The 13,890-nt window shown below is 41.7% G+C and overlaps 1 protein-coding gene across 1 annotated transcript in view; it reads left to right on the plus strand.

The window, feature by feature from the left end:
• Positions 1-5,876: 5,876 nt before the first annotated feature.
• pkd1a (polycystic kidney disease 1a) overlaps positions 5,877-13,890 on the plus strand; it is a 69,569-nt gene continuing 61,555 nt past the window's right edge. Inside the window, exon 1 of the mRNA XM_069720516.1 lies at positions 5,877-6,397. Within this exon, the coding sequence (XP_069576617.1) occupies positions 6,120-6,397 (278 nt within the window). The 5' untranslated portion in view covers positions 5,877-6,119. The remainder of the gene's footprint in view (positions 6,398-13,890) is intronic.

A 13,890-nucleotide genomic window follows, 5' to 3' on the forward strand; every position in this document is an offset into this window, starting at 1 on the left:
ACAGCTCTGTTCGTTGATGTGATTTGTCAAGAGAGCGAGAGAGAGAGAGAGAGAGAGAGAGAGAGAGAGAGAGAGAGAGAATGGGATGGTGGGATGGGGGGGGAGGGGGACAGCAACCTTTTTTTGCTCAGCGCTGCTCCTTATGTTGAGGGTTGAATATATTATGTCCTGTTTAAAGGTTCATGAACATTGTAATGTTATAGTGAGGGCCCGGAGCACCTTGAGTTTGCTATCTGTCCGTCCTTGACTATTATAATGGATTGAAAAGGTTGAAATAGAGTTGAAGTGGAAATCTGTCCTGCCGTAACCCTCCATATGTCACAGTGTGTGACCGGGGGACTTTTCCTTTTCCTTAAGAATGCTTTATGATGAAAAGAGAAAGAAATAAACAATACTATTCTTTTTTTTCATGCACTTAGATACCTTTAAACTTTTGAGACATGGTTCGCAATCTTCCTCGTGTCCATGTGGAGAAATGAATTTCAATTTCAAAAGCAGGACTAAAAATGAAACAAGAAAAATTCACAAAAAGAATATGACTTGAACATAATGCGGCCTGTCTACTGGGACGGTGGTTGACATCTTGACAGCTGGTTTGCTGATATGCTGGAGGACCTGTTTGTGCGAGTTGTTTTAGTTCCTCGTGGATGAAAAGATTTGGAATTCCTCTTTCTCCATCACAAAGCTTGTGTCGTGAATTGTTAGCTGTGTGCTGCTGCTGGCTGCACCAAATGCTTTTAAAAGGTTTTCCACCTAGTATATTGTTCATTTGTTTAAGTACACCAGCTGAATGTCGGTGCATTTCTAGATGTCAGTCACTTGAAAATGAGCTACTAGCAGACATTTCTTCCTTAGTCACTTTCTCCCTGAACACACTCACACAAAGGAGAACTACAGAATAACAGCAGACACAAACATCACAATGTTTGCGCCTCGGTGACCGGAGCATTTATCCGGGACTCCCATGTCACCTGTTTCTCGATGTATTCCTACCTTCTCTGCAGGGAACATGGTTGCAGGAAGAGGAGGATGCTGCCTCCCACTAACTAACTAGTCACACGCACGCACACACACACACACACACACACACACACACACACACACACACACACACACACACACACACACACACACACACACACACACACACACACACACACACACACACACACACACCTAGTCTTAAGTTCCCATGCGAGTAAAGAGTGAAGAATTTCTGCCTCCACCAGGATCCCCTGGAGTGCAGCGACCAGGCAGCCCGAGTGTTGACCTTACCAGCCTGTCAGAGGACATTATTGTCTTGTGGGCAGTTTGTGTGTAAGATAAATAAACAAAAGCTGGAAAGCATTGTTGCACAGAGAAAAAAATATAGTCTGATGGCAGTAGACAAGCAGATTTATACACTGCTGCTCTGTTGAGCTGCTCTCAATCAGTAAACATCGAATCAGCCAATCACGGAGTGGAAGTGAACTGTCTCTGGGCAGCCATCTGCCTTAATGAGGATGAGTGGAGAGCAGAGACAGAAAAGAACAGCGTAGAGACACAATAAACAATAAACATGGAGGAGTTTGCTGCTACGATCACTGTTACGATTTCACCTGCGCGCCCTTAAAGCTGCCAGCGGAGCTTTTGTCTCCCCCTTCTGCCAGTGAGAGTATTATAAAAACACCTTTGACACAAGCTGACGTCACTGGCTCCGCCACAGCCTCGTCTGGTGCCAATGTTGTAGCTGTAAAACCGTGGATAAATTGTTTTATGGATTTGGATGGTTTCCCTGTCAGAATTTAATCCATTTTGTTAAATAACATTTGGAAAGTCTAAAAGAGCTGCGGGAGTTATGATTTGATCCACATTTAAAGTAGCATAGGGCTCGAAAACCCGTGGGGTAACACCAAGTCCACGACTGCCCCGTTAGCTGAACAGATGCTGTGTCCCAAACTAATCACATTTACTTCCTGCTGCAGATATCTTGAGGAATTCTGCGTTCAACATCTCGTCTGAGTACCTTTAGATTCACCCGCCGTGCTGCGCTTGTACATCAGCTCGCATTTAAACATTTAAGTGTTAGCAAGCCTCCTCCAAGTATCCTCAGTGAACTGAAAATGGTTTAGGCAGGTAAAACAAAGAAACTACAATAGGAGAAAACAGGAAGCTGAGTGGTTGAAGATACTAACTCTCCTTGATCAGATAGAAGATTTGATTTGATTTGATATTTAAAGATGGTGCAGCCTGCTCTCTGAATCCAGATATTTCTCACAGCAGGATTTCAGCAACTCGTGCTCACTGCTGTTTTGGCTCCAAATTGGGTTTGTAGCTTAAGATCGACGATATGGAACTTTCCTGTGGCCATAAAGACCAATTGAGAACAACCTGCCTGTTGTATGACCTCGGTACATCTGCTGGATAAAACCTTCACGTCTTTGTGCAACTGAATAAGCTCCAACTTCTGTCTTCTTTTCTGTTCTTTCAGTATTTTATATTCTAACTGATTATTGTCACTGGCAACAATTGCAAAAATGTCCTTTAGCATTTTTCATTTACAACCAACAAATATATAGAATTCAGATTACAGAAGATTTTGCTCATCAGTTTTATGTTTAAAGAACACATTTCTCAGATCTTGCGTATGGAGGTTGAGGTGGGACTGATGAAACTTGCACTAATACAATCGGCCCTTTGCTCTGTTGCCTCGCTGCTATTATTAGATGAACATATGTCTGCTGTTAGTTTCTAATGATGATAGAGTACAGTGGGACGACAACACAGTCTATTCAGGATGTATTATGCTTGTGTGTTGTGTGCAGGCAGGACTAAAGCCGACCTGTCCAGGGGTGTTCGCCTGCTCCTGAACCTCCACAGGAACTTTCTGTTCAATAAAAGCAGTGGGGAAAAAACTGTCCATAAAATGAATGTTGTGGAGTGAAGGTGTAAAACAGAAGAAAGGAACTTTGCTTTGTGGTCTTCATCTCTAAAATGTAGTATCTGGATATGATCAATGGTGAGGAGCAAAATGAATTTGAAATGATTCTTACATGAAGTCATGGGGAACCGATGCTGGCAGATGTAGATTAGCTAAAAGAAGTGTTATATTAGAACTGTTATTGTCAAATGAGTCGTAATTCATGCACACGAATGTTAAATATTATGAAACCAGTTACTTTTTATTGTTGAGTTTTTCATGTCTGTTTACGCTTCGTCATGATCAGCTCCTTTTATTCCTTCTTCCTCTTCATCATCTTTTTTTTTGCCACATCCTCAACTTCCTCTCCTGCAGCCTTTAATGACAACAAGTCTTCCATTCCTCTCTCTGTGCTTCCATCTCCAGACCCCCCCTCCCCTCCCCCACCTCTCTTCCTGTAGTCTCCTACAATAACACAGACAGAGGCCTCAGTAAGTGCTGTTTTCCTGGCTGGGCTGGAGGACCCTCCCCATAACCAAACAGGAGCCAAGCTCATTTTACCTTCACCCGGCCCAGACTGGACCAGTCCAGGCCAGACAAATACAAAGTACAACCTCTGATCCATTAGGACCAACTGCTTCAGCAGCTCCGCAGGCCTTTCAGCAGAGTGGGAGCTACAGGACACACAGTTTTATGCATATTTTGTATAAATTCCAAACTAAAAGGACACGCTGGATGGCTGAAATCAACTGAAATCAGACAGCGTGTCCTAAATAAGGTGCCTTAGCTTTAGCCACCAAAACTACGTGGTTAGATTTAGGAAAGTGCCCTGGTTTGGGTTAAGATAAGTCAAATAAATTATGTATGTCATGCAGATTACTAAACATACATTATGTAGGTTACTGTAAATGTGTTACATTATTGATCCACCAGCCCACCCTGCAGCCTCCTCTGACTTCATTATGCTCTATAGTTTGCCTCATGACCTCCTTCGACCTTGGTCATATTGGTGAGTACTTTTTAAACTGCCACTGCCACAGAATCCTGTGGAGGACTGATAGGTGGATAAAATGGATTGACATGATACCAGGTTGGATCATGGTTGCAGGTAACAAAGGTTATGAAGAGATCCCTGGTGGCTCAGAAATCTATGGATTAATGCCCTCAGAATTTTTTGTGGAGGTTTTTCTCAGCTTTTTCTGGGACGATAGTTCCTTTGTGTCCTCGGATAATGTGGCCCGTGAAGCCCTTTGATTTTAATTATGGGTCTTGCAGTTGAACATGACGTGAATTGTCTTGACCTTTTTGTCCTTTTCCTCCCTCCTTGTCACTGTTCACTGGAGAAGTGCCTGAAAAGCCTCCTTTATACTGCTGCTGTTTCAGCAAGGCGGTACTTCAGCCATGCCGGGGTTTACGAGCTTTAGAGACACAGCTCCAGATCAGATGGGCTCTCTGATGAGGGAAGTAACTAAAGCATCCGTCTCCTCCACCCACTGCCAGCCAACGGACGACTATCCTTCCAAAATAAAAATATATACTATAATCACAATATAATACTGTATAAAATCACGACTGGCCTTGAAGTGAAACTCCTTTTTATTCTAGAAAATAAGAAACATTTGTTTCAGATCTTTGAACAGGGACACATGTTCAAACTATAAATATTTGGTATAGGTGACTTTCTTTTTGTAATGTCTTTGTTCATATCTATTTCAAGAAACTATGCTCTTCACAGAACCAGTTCCCCAGTGATCAAAAATGGGCCTCAACTCAACCTAATAGAAAGTTCTCCGAGGCCTTTGATGTAATTCATTTCACAATGCGTAGTTTCACATGAATTTTCTTTGTTGCGATTACATCATTATAACGACCGTACAGCATAGCTGGTCGGTCGTTATTGTCATATTTTAATTTAATGGATTTATTTAATTTGATTTGCTTCTTTTGACCTATTAATTGATTTTATTCTTGGCTTTATGCACTCAGCTCTTTTGAATGGCCTCTGACGGTTCAACAAACTCTCTTCAAATCCACACAGTGTGCTTTTTCTTCAGTTTTTAAGGATGCTGAATATGTTGAAAATATTTTATTGATTTCAATAGTGCCGCCAGTTATGGACTTGAATATTCACTCAGGCTAAATGTCATGCAGACAGAAAAGAGGGAAACTCAATGTTAAGTGGTTAAGATTGTTGTATCTCCCCTTGTGTTTGAAGAAGTCATAAAAACTTTCTGAAATGTTACTACATGGCCTAAAACATTTGATACAGCCTCTCCTCCACTCGCACGCGTTTTTCTCCTCAAATATAGTATAGTATAACGTATAGTGCCACAACTGTAATTTTACAATTAAATTGCAGGACAGCAGCCAATTTTGTTTTTACTTCAGAGACACTAAGCCTAAAGGATACCGTGTACTTCAGCTTGAAGGGCTGTTGATTGGAGGAAACATTGAATGTTAACGGGTACATGTCTCAAGCAAGGCTAACGATAAATTTGTCTGTAATTAACTACAAAAATCCCCCAAAACAAAAGAAAATCAACATACAAAGACAACATGCTGAGCTGAGTGACAAAGGATCTGCAGATCCATCCTTCATTTTTACTCTGTAGAAAGGTTTGTGTTACAAATATTGAAGCTTTTCCTGAATACATTTATGGTTGCATTGTGTTTCCTAACAAGTTAAACAATATAAAAGAAAGAGAAGGAGAAATTATTTCAGACATGATTCAGTTTGTAAATTTGGCTTCTAGAAAACTGTGTCCTGTTTTATAGTTATTTTTAATTTACATGTTTGTTTTTTGGAGCTCTATAATATTAAATCTAACTTCATCCTGTTTTACATGAGGACAGGAATGTGAGGAAATAATGCTGAGACCAAGTTTTAGCGGCGGCTCGAGGAACTGCATGAAATGAAGAGGGAGGAGGAGGAGGAGGAGGAGGAGAGAGGAAGTTCTCCAAAACTTTTTTTCCCCTCAAAAGGATTCTGGAGAAGCTCCGTTAGATTTTCAGAAGGAATTCGACCAGTAAAGGAAAAGAAATAACGCTGGGGAAGATCAAGGGAAATAACGGTGTCAACAAGTTGGTCCCTTCTTCTGTTTTTGTGTCTTCACATGAAAGCTGTGCCAGAGGACGCGTGTTCGCCTTTGTTCTGCGCGTTTTGTTCCTTCCCAGACTGAAGAGGACTTCACCAGCAGAGGCGATGAGATGTGAGTGAGCTATGCCTTGTGGAAATGGACACACTTTATCCAAGCGAAAACATGGCGTCTGCGTCCCGAAGTTCAGCTTCTTTTCCAGTCTGCTTTTGGCGCTCTGCTGCCTGGAGGCATGGGGCTCCGGGCCGCAGGGGGACGGCGGCGGCCGGAGCTGCAGCCCCTGTCCCGGTAACTGCAGCTGTGCCCTGGCGGGGCCGCAGCCGTCCTGCGTCGTCAACTGCTCCAACATCGGGCTGGAAAGGGCCCCAGCGGCGGCAGACGTCCCGCTGGCCACCAACGTGCTGTAAGTACAGTGACTGAAAGATTTGGATGTACAGTGGAGAGCATATCAACTCCCATCAACAGATTCAACAGATAACCTGGTTAGGACAGATTCAACCTGGTTAGAACAGATTCAATCTGGTTAGAATAGATTCAACCTGGTTAGAACAGATTTAACCTGGTTAGAATAGATTTAACCTGGTTAGGACAGATTTAACCTGTTTAGGACAGATTCAACCTGGTTAGAACAGATTCAATCTGGTTAGAACAGATTCAATCTGGTTAGAATAGATTCAACCTGGTTAGAACAGATTTAACCTGGTTAGAACAGATTCAACCTGGTTAGAACAGATTTAACCTGGTTAGAATAGATTTAACCTGGTTAGAACAGATTCAACCTGGTTAGGACAGATTTAACCTGTTTAGAACAGGTTCAACCTGGTTAGAACAGATTCAACCTGGTTAGAATAGATTTAACCTGGTTATAACAGATTTAACCTGGTTAGAACAGATTTAACCTGATTATAACAGATTCAGTCTGGTTAGAACAGATTTAACCTGGTTAGAACAGGTCCAACCTGGTTAGAACAGGTTCAACCTGGTTAGAACAGATTTAGAGCTGAGTCTACTTTAACCATCACTCCTGAGCAGTTATAACCAACTCTCTTCTATATTTATATTGTATATTCTAGCTATAGATAATATATATATTATATATTAAGTCTTATGTAACAGACTGCTTTTTCTTACTTTTTCTCTTTTCCACAAATCCCTTATTGTGAATGTCGTCAGTGACGTTCAGTGAGCCGTCCTCACAGTTACTGCCACATCTTTATTTACTCCTTGTCACCTTGTTTTTTACTCCAGCTTGTTTTTATTTGTGATTTTATTTTTTGTTGTTGTTCAACATTGAGTTGAAACAACTAAATATAAAAGTAGATTGACCTCAAATGAAGCAGCTATCTCTAATCACTTGAGCAACTTGTGAGTGTTCAGCTGCTTCCAGCTTCTTCAATGTGAATATTTGCTGCTTTTCTCCATTTAATTTATCATCTTTGCAGTTTGAACCCAGCAAACTGAATATCTCATCCTTGGCTCCAAGATATTTGGATAGGTCATTGTCACAATTTTCTGTCATTCGACCAGCTTTGACAATAATAATTTGCAGCTTCATGCATAAATGCTCCAGCAGATGGGCCGATTGCATTGAAGTGGCCTCGAAAAACTGGCACCAAACCGGCTGAGTTTCACCAGAGGAGGTTGTTAAAAACCAAAGAGACAAATCCATCCAGGACACGTTGAGAGGAACAATATGAAGACGCACGAAGGGAAAATTAAAACAATCTTCAATGCACTCTTAAGAGTACTTTTTTCTGTGTGACCTCTGTCAAAGGCCAGAGTGTGTGTGTGTGTGTGTGTGTGTGTGTGTGTGTGTGTGTGTGTGTGTGTGTGTGTGTGTGTGTGTGTGTGTGTGTGTGTGTGTGTGTGTGTGTGTGTGTGTGTGTGTGTGTGTGGACCTGTATCTGTCCAGAGAAGTGTTCCCGGTGTTTGCGGTTCTGATCCTGCTGGTCCAGCTGCAGTGAGAACATTTTGTTCTGTGCCGACGGAACCACATGTTCTCTGTTCTCCATTATTTATTTCCTTTCTTTAAATCTAACTAGTATTTCCTGCATGTAGCAGACATGTAGTCAGAGCTGACCTGCTGCTTCACTGAATCAGCATGGTAGTATTTGGAAATGCAGATTGGTCCGTAATGAAACGATGTGCTCCCACTAGAGGCGGCCTGGATATTAGTCATATTTACTGGATTCAGCGTTGCCTCTAATTTCAACAGCTTTCCTTGGAGTCACTTTACATTTAGCGATAGCATCTGCATAGAAAAGGTAGAGACGTTAATTAGAGACAGATCCTGCAGCAGACTCTCCAGGAATGTTAATTGAATCTGTCCTGATGAACATCCTGTGTCCTTCTGTAGAAGACATACATGGAGGTGACTGACTGGAACATGACTGTCCTTACTCATCTCAACTCTTTCCTCCAGCTCCTAGCCTCCACAGGAGGATTGGAATCTGATTTTCTTTCTCTTAATTAACTCTGATTTCATGGCAGAAAGAGACATTCAGCCCAGATCCAGTGCAGATTTAAGTGTACTGCTGCAGGCGCTGCCGGGCCGGTGGTACCGATCCACTCATTATTGAAAGAATAGGAACAGGTATTGTCTGGATAATCAGAATCAGAAATACTTTATTAATCCCCACAGGAACATTGTGACGCTACACTCACTCACATCTGCTCCAGGACAGAAAGAACAAAAGAATTTAAGAAGAATATAATAAATACCATCGTTAAAAAAGCCAAAAGGCCTCCAGGCTGTCTGAGGCAGAGAGATGAGCGATGAGTCGGTCCTCATGAAGTCCTCCTTCTCCTGTTGGAGATGAGCAGAGACGGTTCAGTCTGTCCATGTTCATAAAGTGCATTCGCAGCTTGTTTGGCAGTTAATAGTGCTAAACTGATGTTTTATATATACGGTGTACTGTGTATCATTTATTATATCAGTGATTATATAAACAAAAGACTTTTAAAGAAAATATGGCCTCAGACTTGAAAATACAGCCAATTAAAGCCTTTGTAGGTTTTATCCTCACAAATATGAATAGTCAGAGCAGATGGGTCGTTTCAGGCCAGAGGAGACGAACTGGATGTAAACTTGATTCACGTCATCAGCTCAGAGGAGGAGTGTCCTTCAACAGCAACCAGGAGATGTAAATGAGTAATAATGGATATGATTGTTAGTGTGAGTCTGGGTGTTTTACAGCAGAGGTAAATATAACTGAGAATATTTACTCAGTACTTTTGTGATGCATGATGTCTTTTATTTTGACGACGACTGCCAAGTTCACCATTTCACAGTTTTCAGTACATGTGCAGCGTTTATTTATTTACCAGCACAATGGAAGCTATTCAGGCCGAATCTGATATTTACACTTGAACTTGTGTTTCAAGTAAATCAGGTAAATCATGTAATTGTGCGATAACATGAGGTTACAATTGTTCTTTCTCTGTGGCGTCATCTGTGGCTATGAATTGTAATCGCAGCTGTTTTTATGGACTTCACTTCCCAGAGATCCAAACGGTGTCAGAGGTGTAACTTCAGCCAGCTGAACGCTACTTAGCAACGGCTTTCATCAGGGGCCACAGGCTCCTCCTCCTCTCCTCTCCTCTCCTCTCCTCTCCTCTCCTCTCCTCTCCTCTCCTCTCCTCTCCTCTCCTCTCCTCTCCTCTCCTCTCCTCTCCTCTCCTCTCCTCCTCTCTCTCTCCTCTCCTCTCCTCTCCTCTCCTCTCCTCTCCTCTCCTCTCCTCTCCTCTCCTCTCCTCTCCTCTCCTCGTCCATCTGCTCCAACCACACACATAATAAAATGTCTTCACACTTCATACGGAGAGTTTTACAGCTCTGAAGTCACTTCTGGGAAATGTTTGTGGAATGAAAGTCAGCTTTTTGAAGTGCCTTTGTTCAGCATGCAGATTGTTGTGACACAAATCATTATAATAGTGTGCGTGTCCCAGAACCACAGAACCGTGGACAAATGAAGTGAATTATAAATGCACTGAAGGTCTGTCTGAAGATACCCTGATCAGGACGGTCTGTCCTTTTCCAACACGGATGAGAAGCAGACTTCAGCTTCATCTTTTAGGGTCGTTGTTTGTTCTGCACGTCGAACATCAAACTCACATCCTCTGGTGACGAAGCTCGCCATCCAAATAGTAGGCTGGCTTCACCTGGAGAGGCCGCTCCGTACCTCCTTTCTGGGTTTATAGTTTTACGGGAGCCAGGTAGCAATGTGTTCTCCTCCTTGTGTTGTTTAATGTTGGCTGACAAACAACTTTTAGGTGCATTACCGCCACCTGCTGGTGGTAGCCATGTATTACTACATTGCGCCTGTAAAAATAGGGCAAAATAAAACGACCGTTGTATAAACAATAAGATTCTTTGATTTCCTGACTTTTAGAAAATCATGACCATCCTTAATTACAAACAAGCATTTCATTAGAAAAGCTTCATCAGCTAATCAGTAGTTTATAGAAGCGAATGTTCTTCCATGATGATGATAGTAGAGTTATGGATACCGTACTGTCAACATTAAAGAACTGCACTCAAAGTCTACACCGTTCTTAAAAAGCTGCACAGAGCTGCTGCTCATAAACTCCATTTATTGCTCCAAATCAATGCTGGGAAAATGTAAAAATACCAAAAGAGTAAAGTCATTCACACACTCACAAAGAGAAATGGATGTGCTGTAAACTCGGGCTCAACATGGCCTTGGACTAATTGGATTGTTTGTGATGCACGTCCAACATTAAACTCACTTTGTCTGCCCATTGATTATTGATCACTGCCTGCTTGGTGCTTCTCTAATGTCTCTGCTCAGCTGCTCGCCAGTTCTTTCAAATATTTGAATGACTATTCAACGTTGAAAAATCATGTCCCATCTCTAGTCTCACATACCGTAGTCTTGTCTGTCCTGCTCAGGAGACTTTGTGGTGTTGCCATGGCAGCAATATGCATACATATAGCCTATAGTCATGCTGCTGGTAAAGTACTTTTAAAACTATTTTATTTAGTGGAACCAGTTTTGAGCTTCATGAAGCTTCACAACTGGTCAAACAGGCGATACTCAAAATCTCTTCAAAAATTCTCTCATTGCTCGTTTCTTCTCTATCTGTCCTCTTCTCCTCCACCATCCATTCAGCCACCCACACACACACACACACACACACACACACACACACACACACACACACACACACACACACACACACACACACACACACACACACACACACACACACACACACTGTAATGAAGTGGGAAAGGAAAGATTGAATGTACCGACCATATGCAGGGAGAATTTGTTGTGTTGCCATGGCAAAAGTAACTAATGACATCACTCACTGAAGTGCAGACATTCCAGGAGGTCATAAATAAGAGAATGAGGCAAGAAACAGCGAGAGAAGAAGAACATTAGACGGCTCCCATCGTCCTCTGCACCGTGTGTCTGTAGACTGAGAACATTTTTACTGCTGGCAGCAGAAACATCTTGGTTCATTATGAACTCGGTGAAGTGGCGGTTACACCGCGGGCTGGAAACGGAACTCATTTTCACAAAAAGACCTGCGTGTCTGTGGGTGGATATCGCTGATGAAACATCCACCAGACTGTCGTTTGTCTTTTTGTCTTTGAAGGTTTTTTCAAACTCCTGTAAATTTGTAGCACTGCACCCCTTTTCTCAGTCCAGCTTCCATCCAAAATACACTGACGTCCTCCGAGCCTTACTGGGCATCGTTCAAACAGCTGTCTGCAGGTCCTCCTGTAAAACGTCAGCCAGATGTGTTTATGTTCACACAGAGAAGCCTGAAGAGGAAACGTATACAATCAGACTGGAAAATAACAGTTTGACATAAAAGCTAAAATACAGTTTTTATTTTATAGGGATAATTGTCTTGATTGAAGCGAGCTGCTTTTCATACCTTCAGAAGAAGCCACTTGCTGTCTTTCATGTTTAAATAGTTCATGGTTTTATGCATCACATTAACTATCTGTGTCCAACGAGACATTCTTCTCAGTGAGCGAGGCGGCTGCATAAACCGCATACTGCAGCTCAGCAGCTGGAGGGCAGCGGCTGAAAATGAGTTTGAAAAGAGTGAAATAAGTTGTTCTGATGTGAATTTACTCGAGTTGAAACCAAGTGATTTTAACTACCTGGCTGCAGCAGCAGAGCCTTTGCATGGGAAACTGGGGGAACAGTGACAGAGCAGCCTTGTCAGTTTGTGTACTCTGAGGATGCGGAAAATATTACAAAATAAAGCAGAATCGTTTTCCACCAGAAAGTGTTTTGAAGATAGAAAGCCATCTTTCATTTCAGATAGACACGAGTACCGCGAGGTGAAAATTCACTTCTGAGCACAACATCAGAGCTCATCGTCTCCGTGTATTTCAACCAATCACAATGCATTTCATTGCTCACATATCTCGAAAACTAGGACATCATGTGACGCACTCGTGCAGCGGACTAGTTGGCACTGGATCAATCAATCAACAAGCACTGTATAAAATTCATCAGGCCAGCAGTTATGTTGGAAGCTGAACCATAAACCAAGTTTACTGAGTTTTCACAAGTCCTGTAATTATTTAGCACACTGCTCACCGCTAGTCACAGCCTGTTACAGCTAGTTAGAGCTAGTTACAGCTCATTACAACTAGTTAGAGCTCGTTAAGGCTATTTACAACTAGTTAGAGCTAGTTACAACTTGTTGGAGCCCCGTTACAGCTAGTTACAGCTAGTTAGAACTAATTTGTGCTAGTAACAGCTAGTTATAGCTAGTTACAACTAGTTGGAGCCCGTTACAGCTAGTTAGATCTCTTTACAGCTCATTACAACTAGTTAGAGTTTGTTACAGCTAGTTACAACTAGTTAGAGCTCGTTACAGCTATTTACAACTAATTAGAGCTAGTTACAGCTAGTTGGAGCCTGTTACATCTAGTTAGAACTAGTTTGAGCTAGTTACAACTATTTACAGATAGTTACAACTAGTTGGAGCCTGTTACATCTAGTTACAACCAGTCGGAGCCCCTTTACAGCTGGGTAGAACTAATTCGTGCTAGTAACAGCTAGTTACAACTAGTAACAGCTAGTTACAACTAGTTGGAGCCCGTTACAGCTAGTTACAACTTGTTGGAGTCCGTTACAGCTAATTACAACCAGTTGGAGCCCCTTTACAGCTAGTTAGAACGAATTCGTGCTAGTAACAGCTAGTTACAACTAGTTGGAGCCCGTTAGAGCTAGTTAGAGCTTTTTACAGCTAGTTACAACTAGTTCGAGCTAGTTACAACTAGTTGGAGCCTGTTACAGCTAGTTAGAACTAGTTGCGCTAGTTACAACTAATTATAGCTAGTTACAGATATTTACAGCTAGTTACAACTAGTTGGAGCCCATTACAGTTAGTTAGAACTAGTTGTGCTTGTTACAACTAATTATAGCTAGTTACAACTAGTTGCAGTTAGTTTCAAGCTTTGGTTTCAATGACCCCACAACAAGTCGGTGAGATGTGCAGTCACACTCATTGTTCATCCATCTAATATGCAGACAGGGTTGAATAGAGCCTGACAGCAGGGTTCTTTAAAGTCCACTCAGAATTTACACTTAACACTCACTAGCTTACACAACAAAACCAAACCAACCAAAAGGTTTTTATTTAAAGAAAATTAACATGTCAAATAACATATTTCCCAAAAATAAGTTTGTCTGGATTGATATGATAAAACAACAGATATACAATCAAAATAAGGACAGAAGACTGGATGCCCAGATCATTGTTTCAGCTTTTTAGTTTTTAGTTTGACAACCTTTCGCTTTACAACTCCTTGACAAAATCTGTGAATTTCAGCTTCTGTAATAGATTTAGTGGAAGTTTTCACAATGTTCCAGCAAACATTTGAAGTAATCCACAGGAGAGAAT

Source organism: Brachyistius frenatus, unplaced genomic scaffold (genome assembly GCF_029030835.1).
Source record: "Brachyistius frenatus isolate BFR_SWC_R1_liver_20210118 unplaced genomic scaffold, ASM2903083v1 Contig_243, whole genome shotgun sequence".
Classification (NCBI taxonomy): Eukaryota; Metazoa; Chordata; class Actinopteri; family Embiotocidae; genus Brachyistius; species Brachyistius frenatus.